The 26,448-nt window shown below is 55.2% G+C and overlaps 8 protein-coding genes across 8 annotated transcripts; 4 read left to right on the top strand and 4 right to left on the bottom strand.

Moving 5' to 3' along the window:
- Positions 1-561: 561 nt before the first annotated feature.
- Positions 562-2,956, bottom strand: PHACADRAFT_86979 (uncharacterized protein; the record flags this gene model as incomplete). Its single annotated transcript, XM_007391647.1, has 9 exons — positions 562-666; positions 718-1,079; positions 1,167-1,508; positions 1,561-1,664; positions 1,715-1,843; positions 1,894-2,240; positions 2,292-2,467; positions 2,496-2,629; positions 2,685-2,956. 9 exons carry the CDS (start codon positions 2,954-2,956, stop codon positions 562-564), a joined length of 1,971 nt encoding a protein of 656 aa, XP_007391709.1.
- A 415-nt stretch (positions 2,957-3,371) lies between these two features.
- On the bottom strand, positions 3,372-5,450 carry PHACADRAFT_86933 (uncharacterized protein; the record flags this gene model as incomplete). Its single annotated transcript, XM_007391646.1, has 7 exons — positions 3,372-4,533; positions 4,586-4,668; positions 4,719-4,743; positions 4,799-4,863; positions 4,913-5,136; positions 5,181-5,351; positions 5,405-5,450. 7 exons carry the CDS (start codon positions 5,448-5,450, stop codon positions 3,372-3,374), a joined length of 1,776 nt encoding a protein of 591 aa, XP_007391708.1.
- A 175-nt stretch (positions 5,451-5,625) lies between these two features.
- On the top strand, positions 5,626-6,807 carry PHACADRAFT_113393 (uncharacterized protein). The gene is made up of 5 exons (XM_007391645.1): positions 5,626-5,764; positions 5,833-5,874; positions 5,938-5,960; positions 6,022-6,164; positions 6,219-6,807. Exons 1-5 carry the CDS (start codon positions 5,719-5,721, stop codon positions 6,403-6,405), a joined length of 441 nt encoding a protein of 146 aa, XP_007391707.1. The 5' UTR covers positions 5,626-5,718; the 3' UTR covers positions 6,406-6,807.
- A 1,235-nt stretch (positions 6,808-8,042) lies between these two features.
- PHACADRAFT_157402 (uncharacterized protein) lies at positions 8,043-9,356 on the top strand (the record flags this gene model as incomplete). The annotated part of the gene is made up of 4 exons (XM_007391644.1): positions 8,043-8,120; positions 8,196-8,499; positions 8,563-8,590; positions 8,645-9,356. 4 exons carry the CDS (start codon positions 8,043-8,045, stop codon positions 9,354-9,356), a joined length of 1,122 nt encoding a protein of 373 aa, XP_007391706.1.
- A 1,084-nt stretch (positions 9,357-10,440) lies between these two features.
- On the top strand, positions 10,441-12,276 carry PHACADRAFT_205308 (uncharacterized protein). Its single transcript, XM_007391643.1, has 3 exons — positions 10,441-11,379; positions 11,442-11,913; positions 11,964-12,276. Exons 1-3 carry the CDS (start codon positions 10,467-10,469, stop codon positions 11,986-11,988), a joined length of 1,410 nt encoding a protein of 469 aa, XP_007391705.1. The 5' UTR covers positions 10,441-10,466; the 3' UTR covers positions 11,989-12,276.
- Positions 12,277-13,411: 1,135 nt separating this feature from the next.
- Positions 13,412-14,513, bottom strand: PHACADRAFT_249375 (uncharacterized protein). The gene has a single exon (XM_007391642.1). It carries the CDS (start codon positions 13,992-13,994, stop codon positions 13,473-13,475), a length of 522 nt encoding a protein of 173 aa, XP_007391704.1. The 5' UTR covers positions 13,995-14,513; the 3' UTR covers positions 13,412-13,472.
- A 2,701-nt stretch (positions 14,514-17,214) lies between these two features.
- PHACADRAFT_249370 (uncharacterized protein) lies at positions 17,215-18,695 on the top strand. Its single transcript, XM_007391641.1, has one exon. It carries the CDS (start codon positions 17,556-17,558, stop codon positions 18,381-18,383), a length of 828 nt encoding a protein of 275 aa, XP_007391703.1. The 5' UTR covers positions 17,215-17,555; the 3' UTR covers positions 18,384-18,695.
- A 4,866-nt stretch (positions 18,696-23,561) lies between these two features.
- Positions 23,562-25,218, bottom strand: PHACADRAFT_249365 (uncharacterized protein). Its single transcript, XM_007391640.1, has one exon. It carries the CDS (start codon positions 25,041-25,043, stop codon positions 24,603-24,605), a length of 441 nt encoding a protein of 146 aa, XP_007391702.1. The 5' UTR covers positions 25,044-25,218; the 3' UTR covers positions 23,562-24,602.
- Between the last annotated feature and the right edge of the window lie 1,230 nt (positions 25,219-26,448).

The following is a 26,448-nucleotide window of genomic DNA, read 5'->3' as shown; positions in this document are numbered from 1 at the left end:
TAAGGCACGAGTGCAGGATTACGTCTGACATGCCTCGCTAGCGACGATACTAGGCAACAGGGGCAGGCTCACGTACACAACGTCCCGCTTTTCAGACGCTTCATCTACATGCATAACCATCTTTGTCAAGGGCGAAGTAGACGAGACCATGAATATTGGACTGGAAAGTGCACTCTCAGACGTGCTAGACCATGCCGTATCGGTCAGAGTGCTTTACCGGCCGTCCGACGAGATCAGAAGTACGTGGATCCTTCTAATGACCCGTAATGCAGGTTGAAGCTCTCACTCCGTAGACCCGCCAAGATTTATGCAAGAGCGGGGCCTCGCGGTCACAGCCGTACCGTGCACTTTTGTCGCCTGCTTCTCCCGCGATGACTGGGACTTCGCAATCTGCATTCTGGGTGCATAACGCTGTCTCATTGTATGCACAGGTCCCAATGTACAGACCATATCTAAATGCGAATGAAAATGCGAGAAACAGCCGGAGGGTTCGTGGATGATGGGATGCGGAAATATTACAAAGAATAATACAAGCCAGAAAAGAGCTTTGAACAGAATGTGTCAGGGGGTGCCCTCCTGTTCGAGAATCTTCAATTCGGCCAAACGACGGCGCATCTGCTTCTCTGTTCGCGTCGGTGGGACCTTACGAGCGAAGGCAGCGCCAACCTGTCCGTTGATATTAGCGCCTTCATGTACAGCGAAGCCATATTTACTTACCAGGGCACACAACCCACCAAAGCGCAGGACCCAGGCAACGCCGTTCTTACCATAGAACGTGGTGTGATTCTGAGGGTCATCATCGATTTCGGAATCTACTGCTTTGAAGATGGCGCTTGACACCAAGGCGACGATGAACTGCGGGAAGACAATGGCGAGGTTGTGAATGCCGAGGATAGTGCCTCCTGCGACGGGCTCCGCTGACGGCGCGTCGAGCATGTCGTGGCGTTCCTCCAAGGACCGTCTCCTGCGAAGAAGGGGCTGGTGTTCGTCTATGTCCTGCATGGTTGGGCGCACGGGCGTAGACAAGGTGCGGGTGTGTGAAGGCCGACGATGCGTGAGACGACGCTGGAAGGCCTCCTCTTCAGGGGTAACTTCGTGCTCACGCTCTTTCAAGAACTGGGATGCGCGTTGAGTAACCGATTTTTTTTTCAGGTGGCAGGACCCACGCACCTCCATGATGATAGCAAAGGGGACCCAGCATGCGACAGCCCAGCAAACACCAACCAAGCTAACCGCGATGATAGCCTGCCATACCTTGGTAATGAAGAATGTGGAGAAAGTGATAGCAGCGAAAAGCAGCATAGCCCCCATCCAGATGTTCCTGAGGAAGAAAGGCATAAAGGGAAGCTTAAGTGGCATTCCCTGTCTAGCTGCCTCTGCACGCCACTGCTGCACTGTCGCTCTTAGGCGAGAGAACTCGGCGTCCTCGTCCTCGTCTCCCTCATGCGCCAGCAAGCGCGAGTCACGTTGAGATAAGCGAGGCAGGAGTATTCCGGCGATAACAGCAACTGCGACTGTTCAGCCATCTCTACTCGTCACGGGAACTGAAATACTACTCACCAACGCTGTAAATGGCCATCGCAAACTCTCCGGTACGCGTCGCCAGATCATTATCGGGTTCGCGACCGAGTTCGTGCGCCATAACCTGCCCAACATACGTAGTACTAGGAAAGTGAACAACAGTGACCCACGCCATAAATCCGTGACTACTCACGAGTAAAATAGGAACGGGAACCATCCCATAAACGCAAAAACTTGGACGTAGCACACCCGACGAATGGGCTTTGGAAGTTTCACGATCGCATTGTAAATGTTCCTGAGTACGTCACCGAATTTGCTTTGGCTAGCGGTCGCGTCAGCGTCCACAACAACAACGCAGTTGAATAGACTCACTTTCGATCCATGCGCAAGTCGTCCTCGCGAGACTGCTCCTCTTGAGAGGCACAAGTAATCCAAACGGTGATGGCCAGCAAGATGACGCTGACGACGCAGAACTTGCGGAACTGGTCCCCGCCGAGCAGACGCAAGAGCGGTATGCTCGCGAGCGGCAAGAACCCGAAACCAAAACCGACGATATTTCCCGCATTTGTCATCTTACTGTGCCAAGCATTCGCGACGTTGAGTTGTTCTGGGGGAGTGACATCGAGGAGCAAGTTTCGGAGAGATGCTTGGAGGGCATTGAGTGCGAAATCCAGAACATAGAAAGAGACGACCGCGAGTATGATAGCGGTGTTCTTAACCTAATCCAGACTGAATCAGCTGATAAAAGGCTTGGTTGGCGAGAAACTCACATCTTTCGCCCATTGCGGATCCCAGCTACCTTTTCCTCCACCAAAGAAATCGACGAAGAAAGCCGCGAGGTCCTGACAATACGCCAAGGTGAAAGTGGACAGCACCAGCGCGGCTGTTGAGAGCACGACCCAGTAACGCCGTCTATACTTCGACCGGGAAGCGTCGGAAATCGCGCCTAGGACGACGCAATAATGTCAGTGAACCCCATGGCGCGGAAGAGTGGTGTTGCGTACCAATGACAGGCTGTGCTATCAAGCCACTTATGGGACCAGCGAGCCATACCAAGCTGGTGAGCTGCTCCGAAAGGCCCAGCGATAGCAGGAACGGTGTTCCGTATCTGCACAGTTTCGCTCAGCGGCACACATAAATGATCACAAGTCATAGGGACGTACCCGAGTTCGACTGTCCACGCGATCTGGGCTCCCGCCATCGAGATGCTGAGCTTGACCAGGTCCCAAGTCGACATCCGCTTCCGGGACGGGTCGACCGCTCTGTCTTTCGCGACGCCGTCGGCGAGGTTATTGCGCGTCGATGACTCAGGCAGGGTTCGTGACCTCTCCCTCTCTGTAGATTCCATCCGGACTTGCTTTGCCTGTCTGGACGGCCACGGAATCTGTGTGGTTGGGTCAGGGTCAGAGTCGGCGGTGGGGGCGGGGAAAGCCATGGCTGCGGGGACAACGTAGAGAAGGACGGTGAGCTATACGGTTTTGGTTATATGTAGGCACTGTGCCTCGCTACCGAGGCCGTGCGTGTCAGGTGCATGCAAGCCAGGAGAGGATCGCTCTCAAGCCAGTATATGGAGTAATCGGCAAAAGCCGACCGGCGTTATCAGCGGGGAACAAGCGGAGAATGCTCGCACGTATGTCCGGACGCGTACGGCGGTAAGGGGCTACATGTTTTGCGAGCAGGGAAATAAATACAGACAGACGTGTGGAATGTGTCATGCGTGGCTACAGAGCGAGTACACAGCAGTTGCACGAAGCTGATAAGGAAATACTGTACACAGAGTACACCCTGCCAGAGGAGCCTACAAGAACGTACAGCCCAGAAGACGTAAACCACGAAGCGAACGAAGGGTATCACGTTATCCGAGAAGCAACTGAATTTGCGGAGGAGTTGCGCTTGTGAGAGAAGATGTGATGGTGATGTTTTTCTTTATCCTCGCCGCTTTTCTCGTTGTGTTTGTGAGAAGAGAGCAAGAAGGGTAACCGCCGCGAGAGCAATGTGGGGGTGTGGCTGCGTTCCGCCAGAGCAGGCCCAGGTGGCGGTGGTGGGAATTTAGCGAACTCGCTTGACGGCCCAAAAAACTCCGCGTCCTTCGTAGAGTCGCGGGAGTTGCTAGCCTTGATGAGGGGAGGTCGCGTGGATGTTTGTGTGGGTGTCGCAGGAGATGCAGGAGTCTTTTCCACCCTTGGTGGTGGAGTTATTCCAGGAGAAAATGATTGCTGGTGGAGAATATCCGGGTCGGTGCCAGACCGATTCCGGGTATCTGGCTGTCGAGAGGCAGTAGAGGAGCTCGACGACGTGAGCGGTTGTGGCGTACCGCGTAGTTGAGCAGCAGATGCTGACGGTCGCAGAAGCCTGCGTGGGGCGACTGATCCTACAGTCATGTAGGATTGAAGCGACGTAGCATCATCGTCTTTAGACCTTCCGCCGGACGAAACTGCTGAATCGTTTTGAGAAGCTGCGTCTGTCGACGCAGTAGCGGCGCTGCCACTTCGGTTACGCAACTTATACTTCTCCATCGCTTCCATGTCTCGTTCTCGCATACGGTTGGCGATGGGCGACAGGCCTGTGGTCGTGATTGAAGCCGGCGCAAGATTGCCGTGCAGTGCGGGGGTCGGAGACGGAATGCTGAGGATGCTGTTGCTGCCGATGGAACTTGCTGATGGGTGGGGAGGGGAGTGTGGCGGCGGAGGTAATGGCGTCCCATTCCGCTGCGGTGATAGTGATGAAAATGCAGGGGGGACGGGTCGTGAACGAGCAGGTGTTGAATGGCTATCGTATTCTCCCGAGTCTGACGTCGTTGTCGTTCGACTTGTGCCAGACCCACTGCGCATACGAATACTACCATCTGACTGTCGTGGGATGCTGCCGTTTGACAGCCTTGCCGCAGTAAGCGGTGGCACCTGTCCCTGCCACTCGGCTTCTCGCGCAGCAGCTTGTGCCGCTTTCCTCGCCTTCCTGTTGTTTTCAACTTGTACTCTGGCAGTATCTTGCAACACCTCCCTTATGCCTACCCTGGCCAGACATCAATATGGGTCGAGCCAGCACGTAGACAGTCATCACATACGAATAAGCGTAGTCGGAAGGTGTGGACCCGTCATTGTTGCGCATATTGAACTGGCATCCACGTTCTATCAATGCTTGTACGATCTATACAATCATCAGATGAGTTAGTCTTTAACTGCGGTAGTAGCACACACCAAAACATGGCCCCACGCACTGGCGCTACAAGACGATGTCAGATAACCGAACCGCATGCCAACAACGCGGGAAGGCTCACTAGTGCAGCGGAGTGTTCCCTTCATTGTCTGCAAGGTCTATGTCGGCTCCAAAATCACATAGCATCTGGAAGAGAGTGAACGACCGTACAGCAGATAGAGAGAAATGCATGTACCCTAACAAGCTCTTCGTTCCCCCGCATCGCAGCCATATGCATCGCAGTCTTACCATCTGAATTTGCCCAGTCTAGCGTGTCGGGGTAACGTTCATAGTACAGACGTGCCATCCGCAAGGTCGCGCCATAGAATTCATGGTCAGTCGAGACGGAGGCGGAGACTGGTGGACGCGCATCCGCGAGCAGAATGAGGGTCGTGTTGTTTTCTGAGTCCTGTTGGATGCCTTGTTGAAGTCCAGAGTACTGTCATGCCACTAAGTCGCCACACTCACCCGACTGACTTCTCTGTCATCGTGACTTGCGCTGAGAAGGTATTCGAACGTCTCTTCGTGTCCCAACACTGCTGCCCATGCCAGCGACGTGAAGCGTTTGTGCGTGGGGTCGGGATTGCGGATGTCTGTCCTCTTTGCGAGTCGTTTGACCAAGAAAAGATTGTTCTCTGTGAGAAGGTTCGCGTGAGCACAGCACGACGCCTGGACCGCAGCGACTAACCCTTGACCGCCCGCCTCAGTCGTATTGTGGGATCCTTTTCAGCCATTCCAGGGGAGGCACAGGGAGTATACGCCGTCTGGCACGAGAGCACAAGAGGGTCGTAGAACGGTGACGCTGCCTCCGGAGGCAGAACTGAGCAGAGGGAATAATAAGAGGGCGAACCACGTGGTTTCAATCTATGAATGCACCAAGACCTCGGGCGTCTGCTCTCGGTCTTGCTTCACTTCATTCATCTACGTCCTGGTTTCGAGGCAGTGTCAGAAGCCTGAATCCCACCCTGTGCGCCAACTTCATCTTGCAACAGTCTCACCGCCATGCCCAAAGTAGTCTCCCGGTCGGCTGTGTCCTCGTCTACTGACGGTCAATATGCTCGATCCTCCGCGTGCTCTCGTGTTGTGCTTTGTGCTGAAACGAACCCTCTTCACCAGCCCAGCCAACCGCATCTTCTACCGCCGCATTGCGCGTTTACTGTACTTGGCTCTTCCTGCCTGATCATCTTCCGAGAAGCTGACAGACCTTTTGCGTGTGTCCAGACTGCCTATGCGGCGAATTCATTGTACGTTTCTCCAAGCCCAGCTCTGTCTCAACCCTGGAATGCTGAATCCACACCTTGGCAGCTTGTGATTGATAAAGGCTTAGCCAGTTCGCCCAGACGTCAAACCGATGGGGCAACAGTCGTTCAATGCCAAGATAGCAATGTCGGCAAAGCCAGGGTCTTCAAGCTGAATGCAACGCTCAAGGATGCCATTCTGGTCGAACGGTGAGTACGGCATACCGTCGTTGTGATCATCCATCTAAGGCATGTGAATATCAGCCAAGGCGGCCATGAGAAGCAGTACAGGTTTCATTGCCCACGCTGCGACTTGCAGATTGGGTACCAGTCGACGCCACCTCCGATGAAGTCCGGACCCTACGTGTACATCGTCAAGGGGGCTCTAAGCCAGATACAAGGTCAGGTCCCTCCAGATGCTTTTGCAGACGAAAATCTTGTTCGCTCGTGACTGGCTCCATAATGCTCAGCCTGTCAAGCGTTACCAGGCGTACTCTTGTAGTGCTTCAATAGCCTGGCTACTCCCCTTGTATTCTGCAAATTAATTTGAGCAACAGTCTCGCACTTCTGTGCCTCCGTTGTCTGGACATATTCGTTGCGCGAGTCGTTGCGCTGAAGGCTGGGAATGTATAGAGCAATTAATGTGTACGCAGACGGCATGTGTCGCGTCCAGAGTCCTCTTTCTCTTCTCTTTAGCAATAGAGCAGTACTCTGCACATGTAGTGTAGTTTGCTCGCTGCTGTCTCGTCTCCCAAAGCTTCGCGCCCACTGCCGTCTTCACGCCCACGTTCACCACGACCGATTTTCTACAGCAGCACGGTATGGACGCCGGCGCGCTTCACCAAATTGAGCCAGTCGGCGTCCTTGCCATTCTCGTCTGCTCCCTTGTACTCTGTTTGATTTTGATGTCGGCTCCTGTATGTTCGCACACCTTTCCTTTTGCAGAACAAGGCATCTGCAGAGTTTGGTGGCAGTCTCTCTGTGGTACGCGTGGCGGTTGCGCGTGTTGGAGCAAACGGACGGCCATCTTGTCACAGCGTTGCGTTGCTGGGCCGCCATTTAAATTCATCAAGCTCTGAAATAGTGGACCCGAAACCCCTCGCAGTCCCTGCACCCCTGCGGATTGGCACTTTCACCTCTCACCCACCCACCGGCATCGTGCTGTCTGCTCATCCTCGACCCCTCGAAGACATGTCTTACTCCGCGTCTGCACAGTCCTTTGGGCTCTTCTCCGCCACGGCGCCGACCTCACCACACGCTTTCAACATCTTCTCGTTCTCGCATTCGCCTCGCGAGACGCATGCGATGGTGGAGGATCTTCGGGACGTGCTGAAGCCGTCAAATCAGGTTTCGGAATGGGGCGTTGAGCCTAGAAAGACGTTGAGACGGGCTAGTAGTACGCCGTCGTTGAAGGACAGCATACGGAAATTCTTCCGGTTGTGAAGGCATGAGGCCAGTAGCTGGCCTGAGAGTGAAGAGCAATGGTTCGTAGTCTGCATCTGACTGTGTGGGCTTCTAACCAACGTTTTGCACCCTTCAGGTCACCACACCGACGGAAATATCAGCCACGCTGTCCTCACTGAGGCAGACTTCAAACATGCACATTCCTTTCAATCTGTTTTTGATCACTCATTTTGATTCACACTCCTTGATAACTCGAAAAGTTGATTACCACACGTCTCATCGCGCTTGCTTCTAATGTATCCCCGGGCTCTGCTCAGAGACTGCGTCTTTTCCTTGTAACACTACTTGATTATATAGACACCAGGGACTGTTCAGCTTGTCCGAAATTGTATTGTAGCCATATGATAGATCTCTCCTATTACTTTGTGTATTGTATAAAGTCGGTCCCTTCTGCCGATGGCCGCGGTCGCTGTGTTGGCGTTGGTATAGCTCTTGTGGGTCGTGCACTGGTCGCTTTGCCCGACATGTGGGAAACGAACAACGATGCCTTCCGGATTGGGTCGAAACGTCTTAGCCACGTGCCCAGCCGCGAGCTCAGGAGGGCGCGGCAAGCTGCGAGCCCCCACATTGAGAGCGACGGCGAGCTCAAGGCAGAGGACGACCGGCGAGCGTGTTTCAGCGGCCATGGACCTCCCGACGCCTCGCGAGCTGGAGCTCGAGACGCTCCTCAGACAGCGCGACGTGCAGCTCACAGATCTCACGGTGCGTCCAACCATCCCTTGCGCTCGTGTGTCCTGTCTGGAGATCTGACGCGTCTTGCTCCGCCGTGCCTTGCAGGACGAGGTCACACACCTTAGACAGTACCTCGCTAACCAGCCTGTCCCGACGGTCACCGACCCCATATCGCTGCCACCACCACTCGTCTCGCTATTGCTCCCGCACATCAATGACCAGTCGTCCGCCACATCCTCATCCGCGTTGTCCAGCACTGTCGTACAAGCCCTGACTCAGCGGGTCAAGGTCCTACAAGAAGAGAATGATGAACTTTACGAGCTACTGAAGACGGGGGAAACAGGGAGGCTGAAGGAGGACGTGCGCTCATTGAAGAGAGTCGTCCAAAAGCTGGAGGGAGCGCTGAGAGGTTCGTCTGACGCCGAGTCTGGCCTTCACCTCCACATACTGACCTGAGGGCGTATATGCACAGACTCGCACCAAGCGATCAATTCTCTATCGTACGTTCCATAATGCATTCGTCTCCTCAGGGATTCTCACGCATACACCCGCAGAGAGGAGCTTGACAAGGCTCAGGCTACAATCCTCGAGAACAGCCGAATGAAGCCCAACAATCCCCGTGCACTCTCTCAGTCCCCCGTAATGCGCACGAACCAGAATCTCCCACCACACATGAGCCAGCCTTCGAATGGCTCTTCCAAACTCCCGCCCACAGGCCCGCGTGCGCACAAAAAGCCGCGCCTCTCGGAGACGCCTTCGGCCCCACCTTCGTCTCATGGGAGCCAACCTGCAAAGGGTAACCGCGTACATGGCGGGTCCTCCGCCCGCCGACAGGAAACACCCAACCGCTCTCCGCGAGTGACCACGTCGAACGACCGGAAGCCGAAGATGGAAGTAGACGACGGGGGTCGCAAACACTGGTCCCCAAAGCACGGCCTCGACCATGAAGAACGTGCGGAGAGACCTTCGGACCGCGACCGCGACCGTGACCGGGAGCGCGATCGCGAGCGTGGTCACGAACGCGACCGTGACCGGCCGCCAAAGGACCGCGAGCGAGACAGACACACTCACCGCGACCGCGATCGTGACCGGGCGAGAGACTTTGATAGGTCCAAACGGAACGGTGCGTATGGCGGTTCGGGCGGCGGTGGCGGGGGTAGTTCGGGGGGAGGCACCGGAGGTGGCAGACGGCCGCGCCGTGGCAGCAACACGAACTCGTACTCTTCCGCCGGAGATCGGACGTTGAAGGAGCGTATGGGACTCTAACTTGACGGATGGCTCTTCTTTCTTGTTTTCTCGCTCGGTGGACCACATCCGGAGATGCGGGGCATCGAGGTAGTACTCGTCATTCCGGTACCGTTTGGTCCTAGTTGTATATGGTGCGCATATTCCTCTGGGCTGGCCGTTGCACTACACTTGTATCGATAGTCTGACACTCTTTGTTTGCATTCACAGTTGTATCATATCGTGTCGCGGTCTTCTATCATCTCTACCCCCTATGTCCAGCATTATCGTCGTACTGCTTTGTTGAATCGTATCGTATATTATCTCTCTCCTGTGACAAGTTCCTGGCATCCACTACTCAGCTTTAATCGTCCCTAGATGATATCGTCATGGCTTTGCGTGCGCAGTAGGCATTCATCAGTCCGGCTAGTACTTCTCATCTGCTCTCCCTACGATGATCTATGCCCTCTAACGCACTTTCTCATCTCTTTACGACCGGTCGCATGAAAAGTAGATGAAAAGTAGGATATATACCCGTCAGCTAGTACTGGTCTGGTGATTGCTATCACCTGGTAGTTATAGCTTTATGTACTGAGTACTGTCGCTTCTAAACTTTTGTATTACTACTTAACATACTTGATCTTGGTAGAATTGCTTACTATCTGGGCCTCTTCCGCAGCTACTTACTAGTAGCAACGATTTTTCTGGGGATGTGGCATTTGTCTGTGTAGGTATTCACCATGGCCATGCTTCTATCTAACGTGAATGTGAAAGGTCCAGACTCCAGTGGTCCAGAGGTAAGACAGGTACTCCTGGGTTTGAACACTCGTTGAGCCTCTTTGTTCATCCTTGCCACTTTCATATCTACGTCACGATCTTTTCGCATGCGCCTAGCACTGAGAGATGGTTATTTGGACGTTGACCTTTGCTCCTACTGGGTAAATACCATGAAAAGGTGCCGAACTTACATAATAGGTAAGACTCGGGCCATACTGCGCATCTGCAGCGCGTGGACAACGACGCTCACCATCTAACCTGTCCTCAACGAACGTCACATTGAGTTAATCTTGCTTGTAAGACAGTGTGAGCCGTGATATCTCCAAGCATATATATTAAAACCCCAACAGGTCCATTGTGCAGGATTGTATATTCATGCCGGGCGACCTCCCTCCAGAGCTCTTGGATCTCGTATTCTCCCATTTACACGAGGGCGAATGGGAGCCATCGGTCGCCCCCATATCTCACAGCAAATATGAGCTAGACTCGTGCAGTCGGGTGTGCCGCATGTGGAATGCAGCGGCGCGTTCCCACCTCTTCCGGGACATCACTTACTCTTATCGCGCCGTCCCTTACGACGCTACACTCAATGAGCGAGGCGATTACAACGACACGCTCCCGAAATACGGCTACTTCGATGCAGAGTATAAGCCTAATGCTCGGTACAAGACCTTTCCGATGTTCTTTTCTTTTGTGGCGCAGTCACCCATCGCCCAGTACAACATTCGCCGCTTGAGGCTTGATGCTTGGCCTCGTGACAAGAGCCCTTTCTTCTACGGCCAAGCCAGTGACTTCATCGATGCATCTCTCTTCGTTCAATTACTGCAGCTGCTACCCCATCTTTGTGTACTACACCTTTGCAACGTCGGCATCGCGCGCTTCCTGAGTCCTCGGAACTCCCCAATCTTACATCCTTCACTGCACCGGATGTCCATCTCGAGCGTGGCTACCACGAAAGATATCTACCATGGATGGCCGGAACTAGCAGTCAGCGACATTCTCGACTGCTTTGCCGAGATTGAGGAGCTGCACCTCGTTCTCCCAAACATCCCTCGTTTCGAGTCAGACGCACATGAAGATTGGCCCCCTTTGAAGATCAGCAGATTGATTCTCGGTGACTCAATGTACTTGGACGATGGTCTGTTCGAGTACCTGTTCGAAGTGCGGGGTATGCAACGGGTCTCTACGCTTAGTCTCGAGCACCTATCGCCCGACTCCGCTCTTGACCTGCTCTGCCAAATGCACTTCGACGAACTACGATTGGCATGCACAGAGGCAGATGAATACTGTGTGTCTTATCTTCTCCTGTACCTCTCTTCGATCTCGGGCGCTCAATTTTCGTTTTCCCAGGTGGTCTAGAAGGGTTGTTCGACATATCCTCTTGTACCGAGCTGAAGCATCTTGCCATCGACGTTCCGTTCATCTTGACGGAGGGCAACGTGCCTGCAGAAATAAGCGGGCCCACCATGTTTCCAGCATTTGTCGTTATCATCGGACTTTTGGAGGCAAGCCTTCCGCGGCTCACAAGACTGACACTACATTTATGTGGTGTTCACGCCTACGAGCGCGACGGGCGGTCCGATACCCACCCACTGATGCCTGCTAGAGACCACACTCTGCAATATTTTGAGCAGAGACTTGTACGTCTTATCGATCACTTCAGCCTTTCGAGCATCACATTCGCCGTAAACGGAGACGATCCTCGTACCTTACCTACGAAGGATGTCGAGAATCTGCTCAAAAGGTGTTGTCCTCGCTTGGCAGCGGAGAAGAAATATTCTGTTGTGCGAACTGCCGAGGATGCCACGCCTTCTTATATATTGTAAGTGTCACACATTATGAAAGTCTTCTCTACCAACTCTTTGTTCGCAGTGGTACGGACCGTTACCTGACATAGAAGACTCGGCACGCCTTAGAGCTTGACAGCATGACGCAGATAGAGGCGTTCTGGTACGAGACACATGTACTATTACTGCTGACGATGCAGGGCTCATTACGCATACGTTTGACTGTTTGGTTTGAAGAAGCTCATTGTCGTGTGATCAGAATCGGGGCATTGTAAACGGGGAGCATCGTCCCTGTCAAACAATGAAGTTTGGGGTGTCATAGTCGCCGTCAGGGTAGATTTAGGTCGGGGCGTGCGCGCGAACTCGTTTCCTGCATTCGGGAGACTTGTGGTAGCATTACGGGGTGTCCTAATGGAGAACACTATATCATAGAGTCTAAATCAGTTTTGGTTTGCATCATTGCCGCTGAGGGCGTGGTTACTGCAGCCAAGTTGCACCGATCAGCAGCCAATATGCACCGACACGTAATTCAACGTCTCATATATTAGGGAGAAGACTGGGAGACCCTACGTGGACATCCTACCAAGTGACAGGATGGTAAGTTAACACATGCGCGAGACAAGGGTCTCCGTTGAGACCTTACGTATGCTCACATCTTTGCCCTGTCACGCCTCATCGGCCATTCCGTTAACAGGAATGTTGGCTGAGTTTAAGGGCTACTATAGAAGTCATTACGAGAGACAGAAGCTGTCGGAGTGTCTGCGTCTGGGACAGGTCCCGACGGTGCCTTGTCGGTCGGCAGGACCGGAACGGCGCAACACATGCGGCAGCCATGCAGCGCCGTCGCCAGGGTCTTGTATACACACTCGCACAGGTACGGTATGACCCGAGGCCACTTCAACAGAAGACTGAACTATTGCTACATGCGCAGGTCGCATTGAGAGGTAGGGCATATATATGTATATCTTACGCACGATACCGCTCGCTCGATCTCTACATCGGAACATTCTAGCAGCCTCACCTTCAATGTATAGGCATCTTCTCCAAGGTTAATCACCGACCAGCTCCACTGCACTGGTTCTGTGCCAGTTATGCGACCCTGAACTCCCGCGACTTCTGCCGCTCCGGAGGTCTGTGCCGTAGAGATGCTTCTCCAATCCTCCTTGGGTGAGGTTAAGCAAGGGATTTGGAAAGAGAGGAATCACCTGCGAGTCGGGTGCGCGGGACATCGTGCCGGTACATTGTTCTTGGGGGCGCGAGAGCGGGCACAGGACCACTTCGATACCATGCCGCCAGGCAATTTTACTCCCCTGACTCAGCGCCCCCAGGAATTTGGACATATGGACTTCGTGCGGGGTGAGCATGACAAACTGACGACTCGATGGGCGTACGCGCGCCGGAAATCCGCTGGGAATGCTATAGGATGCCCTGAATATATGTCGTACAATGGTATTTCTTCGGACTCTCTAAGGTGCGGATATCATTCCTCTGTACTATTTTAGCGTCTGCAATAGAAGGGGCATAGAAGATGCAAATAGTGTTGTGAGTCGGTGCGCTGCGCCTATTATACACAAAAATCCGCTTGTGCCAACAATCAAAAACCCTGAGATGTAAGATAATCGGACCGGACATACACCTCCAGCACGCTCGCCCTAATTCTGTAGCTGATTAGCCGCAACTTCCCGGCGTGCATACTCTCCTCGTCGTGCCAGTCCTGCTGCGAGACGACTGATCCAGCGACCGGTACCAGCTTGACCTTTGCGCCCCATGTCCTCACCCGTTTGTTGTCGACGGTTTGAAATTCCCAGACATCCTTCTCCAGAGAGCCGAGAGGCTTGCGCTGCCGGTTTCGCTCGATGAACTCCCGCGTCCAATTGCCGCTCCATCCATATATACTACCCGAATCTCCTTCGTCCATTGAGTTCTCAGACTCTGCGCCATCACCTGTAGCCTCTGACCTCTCGTGTAGCTCCAAGTCGGGCTCATAAATGGCCACGTGCGGCGAGCTGCCTTCCTTCCTGAAGCACTCGACTGGGGAGTCTGTAGTAGAATCGCCAGTATAGAACGTAAATGGCGGGCTCCTGACGGCGAGCATATTGCTATCTTCGTCTAACATCTCAGCGACCCACGGAGTCGCGTTTGCGGTACGGTGAAGGAAGATGAGCGGCGAGATCTCGTCGCCTTCGCCATATATCCCACAGTACTCGTTAGAGCCGATGCAAGGCTCGGGATCGTAGTAACGCTGTTTCTTGTAGACGAACTCGTACGGTGAATGCGGCTTGAAGACGAAGTAGCCGAGCTCTTCAACCCAAGCAGGAGGGCCGAGCTCGCCAACGAAATTCGTGCCCCGAACGTACTTCCCGTACTGCTCTGGTGCTTTCCCATCAACAGACCATACTATGGGCTCGCCCTTCCACACAAGTGTAGAAAGACACAACTTTATGTCTGGAGGAGGCGTTGGAGGAGGCGTTGGAGAGCGAGATTTCGCCGACAGCTTCGCTCTCTTTTCGGCAGGCTCTCCGGTAGACGCAGAAACCACATTCTCTGCCACAGGTGGATTCTTTCTCTTTTAGCTGAGGACTGGGCCGAGCCAGCGTCGAGATGTATATGAGCGTGCTTTGCCATATCCTCGAGAGCCGAGTAGTTCTGTCATGCTGTTTGCTGTGGATGGTCGTATATCAGGGGCGGAGCTCCCCGCCAGAATTACGATCCCGCGTCGGATTATGTAAGCATCGACGGCAAGCGGTGTTGGATGCCTTCAAGTCTTCCTCTCCCGTTTGAAAATGCAGCCCAGTTCATCTACCCACGCTGACCTCGCACAACCTACCTTTTAGGACAATCAGACCCTTGGGATCATGATAGATTTAGCATAAGCAACCCGAAAACGGAAGATGACATGCCAAAGATGGCAATTTCCAGCAGCCGCCCTGGCTTGCACCGGTCCAGTGGGTTTACTACAACTACGACCGCAAACTTCGGCCACTACGAAAATACACTATGCGATTGCGGCGCATGATCAAGATATTAGAACTCCTTGTCTTCACAGCCATGTCTGATGATTTCTCGTCCACTCCCCGTGTCACGCAGCCTCGGTGTACAGCGCCCAGTGTGCGCCTCGTACATGCAGCTGAAGTACATAAATATGCGAAGGGCAGTATCATGGGTATTAATGCGCAATGGCCCCCGTATCTCCTCGAGAGAGTAAAGGATGAGCCTGGCTTAATTCGGCGCTGTCATGATCTGTGGCGGAGGCACTGCCAGTCGAAGTCGTAATGGACGCCTCACTTGATCACTGCGTCCAATATCACACCGGCAAACATGTCGCGGGGAAGAGTAGCAGCAAGATGGTGCCCTTTACAACGAGCCCGTCCTGCGAGCTCCACGCTGCGATCAACAAACCCAGTCAAGCATTGTTCAGGCACCATCATCGCCTGCATGAACAGAGGACATCCCAATCGCGGCCATAGATCCTGAGACACCCATCGAGAAGAACGGGTTTCAAATGAGGTACATTGTGCATATGATGCGCGAGGGTGAGCCCATATGAGTCTGAACAAACACCATGTGTAAGCAATTGGCGTAAGACTTGTCCAGTTCACTGCAAACCTTACATTCATGAACCAGTCACAGTTGCACTTCGATACGATGAAAATGATGGTGGGCCCCACAATGAGTGTGCCGAGGGACGTCCCACATGAAATGAACAAGCACAGGTACGCCCCACGCGTATTGTAGTTCAAGTGGGATGCGATTGGTGGTGCAGTTGTGATAAATGCGGCAGTCGCGCTGAGGAGAAGTCCTGCCTGAGGCACAAGTCAGAATTAATATTCAGAATCCGTAGATAACGCTATCAGGTGGAATATGCACCACGACTACGATAGCATTGAGCCGGTTGCAGAGGCGCGAGCTGCTTTCGAGGCCTCGTCGTTCGCCATGCGAGCTGTCCAGACGTTGGCCGGCTTGGAAGGTCCGAGGGATATTAAGCAGGGCACTTCAACGCTGAATTTGAGGATTCGACGTAGAAATAACAGGTGGTGGGGTATCTGTTCAAAGTCGAATTCCCAGTGGTTCGGCACTGGGGGGACGTGCTTCGGGTCTGCAGTTGAGTCGGATGTGCCGTGCGAGTCGCCGTTATCGAACTGGTGGGCATGCCCCTGTCGACGCCGCTAAGAATGCGTGAGGCCTGTGGCGAAAGGCTGAATGCACACTAAGAGCGGGCCGATCGTTCTGGACGTGGCACGGTGAGCATATATAATGGGCCTTCACCTATCTCAACGGCAGGATACCACGCCGTCTAGGGTCTTAGCGTTATTGAAGAACCTCCATAAGGCTTGTCAGGCACAACCGTATGTTCTCGAATGCTAGGGAGGGAAAGATTTACCGTGAAGTCACCTTCGCAATTTAAGAGGATAGATTTGCGACCGTACATTCATAACTCAGCAAGCGCAATCTCAGTACACAGAATCACACTTATCCGATAATACACCTTTAGCACAGCCTTAGCATGCACTCGTGAGCATTTACAAGCTTAAGGCGGCAGACATTGAAACACTATTGAAACGTGAGCATGAAGCCCTGAGAATGGAGGACTTCCCGAGGGAGAGGGCCGGTACTACTAACGCTCAGCATGTTCGGCATGTTACGAGATGCCATCACTTTGCTTGCTAAGGCAGGAACGATGAGAGCGCTCTGGTCGTCCTGGCAGGTGTGGCATTTCGACAGCAGGGTACCACGCCGTCTAGAACTGCAGCGATATTGAGGGATTCACATAGGCTTTGTTAGACATGACTGTACGTTCTTGGGTCGCTTCGTCGTTGTATATGATTTTAGCTAGCCAACATGAACCTCAAATGTTGGGAGCTACCAAGTACTCCAGCGGTAAGCATTGCCGGAAACCTAAGCGCAAATGAAGCTATTGGATATCCTGATGTTAGAGACTAGCTGCTCCGAGGGCTATCATCAGTATCGCACTTTGCTGGAGCGGGGGGTGGGCAGGGGACTTTGCTGTGTCCGCATTAATGCCGATCCGTCCCCCTGCGGAGCAGCATCCAACCTCGAGAGTTAGTCCTGAGTAGAGATAGCAAATTTAGCTGCGTAATTACCTTCGCAGTCTGAGAACAAATATGCAGCTATGTGCTCGTGATTCAGCAAGCGCAGTGGCTTTGTGCTTACGGAACCCCACCAATGGGCAAGGGACCCGGCGGCACACCTTTAACATAGCTCCTGCATATACCTGTAAACCGTAAGGCGATAGCCGTTCAATTCATTCTCATCAGAAGGTGTGCACAAAGTCTTGAATAATATGGGGTAAGTTTGAGAGATTCAGATGAGCAGCTCAGATGAACTTACAATGAATTCGACTCAGAAGCGTCCACGCCAGTCTGCTGCACTATGCTGTAGGACACGAGTTCTCACAACTTCGTGGCTTCTTTACATACATTCGACCAGACGGATCTTCAGATAATATTGTTGATTCTCCCAACGCTGCTTCGTTGAATTAGCCGAATATTCCTCCTGCCCTATCAGCGCGATACCCGGCCCCGACAGTGTCTTACTTGATCACATCCCTCTCGCTGGCAAGCAGCCGAAGATCCCCACAGAGGAACCGAGGTGCGTCTCCAACCTCCCTGCTGCGTGAACATGTCTGACTGCTTGTTTGTGCCGCAGGAATTCGATCATGCCGCCGCCCCAGCAACCGCCATCAAGGATCAACTTGTCCATCTCCACCCTAGTCTGGCACGAGACACCCTCGAAGTTTTATCTTGACGGAGAAGAGCCCCAGGAGATGGGAAGATACGAGCTGGAATCACAGCCCATCAAGCTGCGCAGGCCTACCTGGTCGAACGAGATGCGATGTTTCGTCTTCGCGCCAAAGGGAGACGACTACGCGTCTGAGTATGGAAGAGAGAAGTCTGCGGGTCGCCTCGGGATCTTCCATGCCGAACACGGTACCAACGGGGCATGGGGCCAGGGTAGTGGCGTGCCACCGCTGCTCTTCCTGCACCGCATCAGCAACCCGCGGCCGTACGTTGCAACTCTGAGAGACAAAGATTTCAACGAGTACGAAGCGGACCAGCCCCCGTTCGGGTTCCTGACCTGCGGGGAGGGAAATCCCAGCCAGAGCTTCCGATCCGGCGCGCCACACCTGCAGCTCGACATGCCCGACCTCGGGTATCGTTTCGACGCGTGGGACTCGGACTCGGAGTCGCTTGAGCAGCCTTTGGATGAAGATGGCGCGATGAGCTACGTTGGATGGAGCAAGCCCTGGACAGGCGAGATCACGTACCGCGTCAGGGCTGGGTCTAAGGAGGCATCCATGACTTGGGAGAAAGAGATTTGGGACCATGAGGAGAGATGGGGAGTCAGGCTAGAGCTGGAACCTGACAGCCGCGCCTTGAACGGGAAGAACACTCTGGGAAAAGACGGGTTATCGAGCTATGCAGTTCGGGCGACGCTGCTGGAAGTATACGTCAAGCCAGACTTCATTGTATCAGCTACCTTCTGATAACTCAAGTGTAGAACACATGTTGCGTGGTATTTACACGCACTAAGGACATCCGCTTGCTAGTCCTCACGAACGTGATGGCAGGTTCCGCGAAGAGGGCGAGAGTTGTAGAAAGTATCTTGTATTACGTATGTGGCTTTGGTAGCGACATGCGCACGACAGTATGTGCGTATAAAGAGGGTAGACTGGTCAGGGAATCCAGCGACAGTCGTGCCAGCCTACATGCAGGCTTATGAGAGGTTGGCAGCGTTGGCATGGGCGCCTTAGACGCCCGGAGCATTGCCGGAGCAATTATCTGCGCGAGCTCGTACGTCGCAATGCTCACCTTCAGCTTGAGTCTATGACGTCGTTGGTTTTTCTGCCGATACTGACACTACACTGCTGCAACGAAGGGCATCACATGCGGTCATCTTTCAGGCCACCCGGTTCCTCCGCCTAACCCACACAATTAGCCTCGAGTGACCTCGGCGACCCATCTCTGGCACTTGCGACAACACTCTGGAACAGTCGCTATCATCATGGACGTGATCTCCCTGACGACATGTACCAGACCACATGCATCTCTGTCAGACTGCTCTCACACTGTTACGCAACATGAGAACACGTACTCTGGTCTGCGAACAGCCCTGCAGTCCAGGCAATGGTCTACGTCATTACGTGACCACTACTTAAGATCCAACACGAACGCCCCGACCCTGTTTGCTGTCCGCCTGCGTCGACGAGGAGATTGAGGGGAAGGTGAGTGTCAGCCTCTCAATTGCATTCGACATCCCTTTTCGTGCGTTGCTCACTGCATACTCGCATTGTTGCCGACGGTCTAGACGACAATCTCACCTGTGGCCTTCTCATGCTCTCAATGAATTACCACCGGGACGTCTGGAGTCTTCGAGAATAGCGCGCGCCTGAGGCAGAAGGTGCCGTCATATAACGTTTCGTGCGATGCCTCATCCTTACTTACGTCCGCTTTGCTTGCGCTAAGCATCGAGCCAGACCAGTCCTGGACCGATCCCAGCAGAGTTGCCGGACACATCTGGGTGATTGTACGCCCGTATGTGACGTACGCCAGTCCGGAGCACAGAAAGTCAAAAGCCTCAGCCTGTGGTTGTGCATACACTCTACGTCGTCATACGACGTAGCTCGTATGCAGAAGCATCCGTCGAGGCTCAGCCTTCGTGCTCCTTCTCGACACACGAACTCGCGCCGCCGTACCGTTCACGACCATCTCGCGCGTCATGATCGCCCCATCGACGACCCTGCTGCAGCCTAAGACGCACTCCTACCAAAAAAGGTCGGACGTCGACCCGACATCCGGAGCCGCTCCTCGCGCCTCCCCTATACCTCTCATAACCATATGCACACACTCCCGGCCCAGCCCGCCGTTTTCGCAGGCCTCCGTAAGCCTGAGGTCCATAAGCCTAAGGCCCAGATTCGCAGCTAGCGGTCCAATCACCCTCCTCGTGCCCTATCGTCAACCCTCCCTGAGCTTCGCATGCGACCCTCTTGACCAGCTGCTCTCACCGTCTGCATCCGTGGGATCGCCCTCGGTCTCGCCAGAGCAATCGATGCACCATCGCCAGTCCAGACCGCATGCTAGGCCCTCGCCCTCACTGCCTCTGCTATCTTCGTGCTGTACCCTTTCTCGTGGCCAGGGCCGCGCCCCTACTGCACGCGACGAGGGTGCTGCGCGGGATGACCAATCACAGCGCGCGTTTCCATATAGAGACGGCGAAGAGCAATGGGGTGTCGAGGCGTTCTCGCTCAGCAAAGCTCAATCAGCGACCTTCGATAGATCTCAGCAGTCTCGGTCCATTCATTCCCGACGTCATTTTCGACGCGTTTTCTGGCCTCATGTGCGTCGACCCATGCTTTCCCCGGACATCGCTCGATTCAAAGCGCCGTTCTCGCACCGGCGTGACCCTCGCTGCTTTGACGACCCAGGTCTAGTGCTCGCGCAGATCGTTCTCGCGCCCTGATATGGATAATCTCATACCGAATCTGGACGCCTTGCGGAGACCGTACGCACTCGCACGTTCGCACTGATTGCTACAGATTGCTCAGCGGGGTCACGGTAATGATGCTAGGTGAGCAATATATTACTTTAACGAAGTGTATGTACACGGAAAACAGATCGCGTGTACACAGCTCATCAAGATTTTCTTGGCAGTGCGAGCTCGACACGCCCTGTGTTATGCTGCAGCTAGGTTGGACGCGGGGATATTGCAGCGCACCAGCCACCCACCCACGTCCTCTGACCTCCCCGCATCAACTTTTGGTGGCTCACTCTACGGAGCTGCTTACCTAGTGTCATCGTCCCACCAGGTTCCCACCCCTCGGGAGAAGTAGAGATTGGTGAGCAAGCTTCTGCGAGATTGGGGCGGCACGCTTCCTGCACGTCGCAGCACCCGTCGATGACGCGCGGGGCCCTGGTGTGCACTAGTGCCCGAGCGTCCGCAGTACTGGCGCAAGACGTATGCGGCCACGAAGGTCACTGGCCACTGGTTCGCGTCATCGCACCCGTCAGCTGGTCGTCGCCCATTAATCAGCGATGCGTGATGCGTGCGTCGTGGTTTGCTCTCATCGTGGTGGCCCTTCCTGTCCGCGCGCCCTTGCTGTGTCGCGGCCCAGGCCAGAAGCTTTGTCCGGTGCTAAGCCCAAGTTCCATCTCGCGCAGGTGGCCGACGCCCAGGCCCCGGAGAGCGCCTACATTATTCCTCGCCGCGGCCTCGTGCATGCTCACGTCTAGACACATCCGCACCGCGCGATCAGGCGACGCGTTTCTCCGATATTCATGGTCGTAGCTGACTGGCTCCGCTGTGCTGCGGTGTGCCCAGACCCGCTGACGGCCGTTGTTAGATGCGAACAAGGTTTTACGACGAGAGGGCGAGGCTCCAGCCTTTGCTGATGCATCCGTTCGGGCGCTATCTCCAGGAACGAGTAGCGTTCGTGTGCAGACGCTTCGACAACATTCGGCATTCAATTCTCAAATTTCAGGACGCTGTGGAGCAGCGCGTAGCATCCTTTCCCTCGGCTCGGCAACATTTGCGGAACGGCTCCATATCTCCTGTGGAGCGTCCGCATCTCTGCTAACCCAGATGCACCCACTGGATCTCGCCGGAGACTTCGCGCTCAGGTGATGAGTCTCATACAAATTTGCTCCGCGAACCTCCGCACCAGGCCTGGACGGGCTCAGCGGTTTCTGGTTTCGACGAGGCGAGGGTCGCCGTCGCCCGTCCCTCGGAGCGCTTTCATTGAAGAACCTCTGAAGTGGCATCCCTACGAATATGCTTCTGTCAAGGAAGTTGTAGGAGGGTCAGGCAAGGGGCCAGACCGTCCATGCTGTCTATTGTGTGCTGGTCGCTATGCTCTAGGCTCGCGTTACCCATTTAGTCGCGACTAAATGAAAATTGAATATACAAACCAAAATATACTCTGCTCGTGCTATTGCTGGCCACCGCTGCTCCAAAAACTCAAAGTACTGCGCACCCCGCGCCGCAGCAGACTGCCCAAATGCGTGTGCAGGCGTAGTGGAGCACCCGAGAAGCAGCGCCCGCCCGACCACCGGGTCGGCGCGAGCGCCCCGCCGCGCGCCCTTGATCCGATCGGAAGTTGGCAACCCCACCCCGCAAAGATCACAATCGCATCGGGCGGCTTCTCCCGCTAGGGTTACCCGCGGTCGGTTGCTATAACCCCTTGGTCGCGGCAAATGATCAGCCAGGCAAGTGTGCATCCGCAGGCCAAGGCAGGCCAGCAGTGTGGGGCTGGCGACCGACTCCGTCGGCATGGGCACAACCCACCTGCCGTGAGGTCGCGCGTCCAAATGTGTGACTACCGCGTCCTGTTCCCAAAATGCCTGCGTCTTCTGCGCTATCTGCACTTTCCGCCGATACATTTACTTATCGCACCCCTGGTGCTCTCGCTAGAACAAATCTCGCGTTTCCTCCGTTCGCATGTGCCTGTGCCGACAACGCTTAGCGTGCACGCTGGTGCACGCCACCACGTGGCGACAGGGCCGCCTCGTCTGTGCTGTGGCTCAACCCACCCCCGGAGCGTGTTCCAGCAGGACAAAAAAAAACAGAGAAAAAACCAGACGATTGCAAAAATAAAAATACAATACGCGCGACGCGTCGCACCGATCCGCACCGCGAGCTCGCTTCGACAGCTTCTCCGCGCCCTGCGGGCTGCCTGCGAGCTGCCGTTGCGCGCTGGGTCTTCTCCCGCGTGGGTCCGCCCAGGGTCACGCGCGCTGTGCCAAGTGCGAGAGAACCCAAGCATCACCCGAACGGCGGCGCGCGCGGGCGGAAAAACCTGGCGCAGCATCGCAGGCGCGTCCTGAATATCCAAACCCTTCCATCCTTCTCTTCGCTTCCGCATTCCTTTTTTTGTACCCCTGCGTGCAGCGTGGGCTCATAGATGCATAGATATTTGTCTGCGCGCGCACGGAAATTGAGGTACGGCGCCCAGGGGCGGATGGACGGACGGATAGATGGACGGACGGCGTCGAGGGGTAGCGTGCACTGCCTGAGCTGTGCCGATCCGTCTGCGAGCGAAATGAAAAATCTGACAACAACTGGCGGCGGACATTGCTAGCAGCGAGGTGAGGCGAGTGCAGAGCTGTGTCTAACGGGCTCTGTAGGGGGATCGCAGCGTGCCCGCTCGCGTGTGCGTTCCGCCTCAACCAGATGTGTATGTGCCCAGATAGAGTATGGCACGATACCGTATACCACGACTGGGGACGTGCGCGGATCCCATCGAATCAGCTGCGTCTGTGGTGGGCAGAGTTAAGCTCCGCGTATGCTTTGAGGAAGACGCCTTGGAATTTGCATACACAGGTATAACGTACAGCTGGACACGAAGATTCGCGTGATGCCGTAAGGCGGCGTGAAGGTTCGCGAGAGCCTTGGCTGAGAGCGTCGCGAGCGAGAGGGGCCTGTCGGCGCTCGGTGCGTGTTTGTGCTGCAGCGCGCGGGAGCCTGCAGACGAGGATGTGAGGCAGCGAAGCTACTGCTGCGAGTGCGCTTCGCAGTGCCACAGCCAAGGGTCTTTTAGGCCTCAGGGCACGGAGGCTAGCATTTCCTATAGCGGCGACTCTAAGTTCCCGACGATACCGTAGAATGCACATGTTTTCCCACCCTTGACAAACACACTCCGACGGTTCCCAGTTGCTGCATCACTTCCGCGGACAACATGCGTCCTGCGCAGCACACAGCCCACGAACACGTTCGCTCCACAGCATGAGCAAGATTCGGCGTCTCAAACGCAGGTGAGTGAGATTACTCTCAAGTTACTACAGTACGTCTCTACACTACAGCCAAGCATCGGTCCGTGTAATAATAATGCAAAGCCAATGTGTACAGAGTCCGACCGTCAGATGACTCCAGGACAGGTGGAGAAGATCTCGTGCTGTCCGAAGAGGTTGGGGTGTTAGGGACGTCAAAGAAGAGATGCCTCCCGGCATATGTAAAGGGAGGACGATATGAAGAAGACTTGATAGAGGAACGAGGGCACGAAGCCGAGGGGGGAACCGACTTGGGGGAATGACGAGCGGCGATGATGATGAGCAGCGTGGACAAATGGGGCGCGATGCAGCAGACGGAGAAAGCTCGTCATGAATGTGCACGAGAAAGGCAGGGGATGGAGATTGCCTGAAGTTAAGAGTGTACACCAAGCCCAAGAAAGCGTGTGCGCAGCGAAGAAGCCAGAAAAGACTATATATACACAGCCCGTGAGACAAGTGCCAAAAAGAGATGTATGGGAAGTGAGGAATTTGCTGCGATGAAACCAATGTGGATGCGACAGAAGCAGAAAACATTTTTCTAAGTGTGATATCCGTTGGTGCGAAGCACCGGTGTCGGTCGCGTCTGCGCAGATAGGAGGGGCTAGCGCGCGGGAGGCGAGCCGATCAAGGCATAGACTTGGTGCGACGACCAACAGGGGTGCGGGACACTCCTAAAACGGTCGCCAAGGGATGCCAGCAGGGCACGATAGCGCGCGAACGACCAGGTGACTGGCAGGCGTCGATGACGATGCTACGTGCGTCGTAGATGGCGCGTGCTATCGGAGAGGGAGGGGATGTTTGTGATGGGGCGTGGAAACACCCTCTTGCCCTTGCTATGACGTACAGCTCCGGCGCGAAGAGGTGGGCGTCGTTTGCATCACAAGGCGTTTTAGCTCATGTGCGACAATTGGACTCGAGATGGAAAGCGCCGCGGGGGCGGGATGTTAGGTAGCGATGGGACGCGAGCTGGGAGAGGTATGGGTGAGCTGGGGGAGACCGTAGGCGCCAGCGGGGGTCACACACCTCTTGCCCGTTGGCGACCCGAGCTTGACACCTGCAGCGGCGAACGAGGCTGGGATGGATGATGGATGTGCTGCATAGCGCGTGTTGTGCTGCGGCTGTGTGGGCGCGCTGCTGAGCACGGCGTGTCCGTTTTTGCGTACGCTGAACTCGTCCCCATCTATCCACATCTCCTGCGCGCTCCTGGGCGACGTCGATGGGGAAGTCATGAGCTTCTCGAGGAGAGGAGAGCCGATGAGGCGGGGTGGGATGGGCGGCTCCTCTGGGCGGACGTGGAGGCGGGTGTTGAGTGCAGAGGCGCGACGCGGGAGGACGGGTGGGGTGGGCATGGCGGGCGTCGAGAGGATTTGTGGGGAGGAAGACATGGGAGCACTGGGGTGTGTTATATGGAGAGGAACGGCGGAGGATGTGCTACAAGAAGGCGGATGAGCGATTGAGTGCGACCTTGTGGAGCCGGGTTGGCTGGCGGGGTTATATAACGAGGGAAGGGAGACATTAGGAGAGGCCGTTTTGGGATAGAAGGCAATCGGGAGATCTCATGGGTTAGCCGATCCTGCCCCGTCGTGCCCGATCCGATCTTGTCCTACTGCTCTTTACGCCCGACAATTGAGACGAACGCTCGCACCGCAATCCCAGGAGACAGCCCACCCAAGCAGAGATCTTCTCCCTGTCACACAAATGCCGCTTCCAGTTATCCCGCTGCTGCCCTCATCCTGCCAGCCAATCAGCTGCGAAACCGCACTCTTCCGCTGCCCACTCAGCCGGCCTCCAACTGGTCTCCTCGTAACAAGACCGCCGTCGGCTAACAGTGCCTTGTCTGCGCGCTGGGACCCTCGGTCGCTGTGGCGCCGAGTCCCGACGTCCGACCAGCAGGGGACGGCACGAACGTTCGAGTCAGCAACGTTTGGCCGGCGCCGTCGGCCTCCTTCGGCTGGACCTGTGCGAGCCGCTTGCTCAGATGCTTCCGCGGGGCGAGTCAGAGTCAGCTCTGTGATCGCGCCTTTCCAAGCTGAGACATCAATGCATCAGCCGCCGTTTTTCGTTTTGAGCGCTCGACAGAGAGGGTAGCGCCACAACGTCTACGAGCTCCACGTCGGCCTCCGCGCCCTCCATCAGTTTGTACACCCCGCCATACAGACGAGTGAGATCTTTTTCCCAGAGCAACCCGAGGCGTGCATCTCCTTGTGCGTGGGACGGGCCTCGAGCGCAAGGAAACCCGCTCTACACCCCGGCTTCCTTTCCTCCCATGTTTGGCAGGCGTCGGTTTTAGGCCAAGGGTGCGATTGCCATCCGGTACGACCGTTCCTGTCTCCGTTGGCGTCTCGATTTGTCTGTCAGATTTCTGCGGCGCCTGCACACGCTGTCACGCGTGCAGCGCAGCACTCGTTGATGAGCCTGTCACCGCTTAGCTCGAGGGGCCTTCCCTCCTGAGCTTGCGTCTCAATGAAACGAACCACGCCGCCTCTTTGCATCCGAGCTCTAGACTGCCCTTGTATCTGCACCTTGCCAACGACGGCGTGGTCTACACGCTCTTGCACACCGCTCAGCTGGCGATAAGGAAGAACCATGAAGTGAAGCGTCGCGAGGGCCCCGCCTGTCACACCCCAGTCACGTCTCCTGCGCCTTGCTGCTTCTGAGTGCCTGCCAGCAACCCCAGGCTTCCAGCTTCGAACTACAAGCGGCGCCTTCTTCCAGCCTTCACACGTATGGCACTCAATCGGCGGCCGCCTGCCTGCGATGATTCCATCTCGCTCCCAGTAGTCTCTTTGC

This window comes from Phanerochaete carnosa (genome assembly GCF_000300595.1).
Source record: "Phanerochaete carnosa HHB-10118-sp unplaced genomic scaffold PHACAscaffold_2, whole genome shotgun sequence".
NCBI lineage: Eukaryota > Fungi > Basidiomycota > Agaricomycetes > Polyporales > Phanerochaetaceae > Phanerochaete > Phanerochaete carnosa.
The sequence above is the reverse complement of the archived record's forward strand: the minus strand, read 5'-3'. Positions and strand labels throughout refer to the sequence as shown.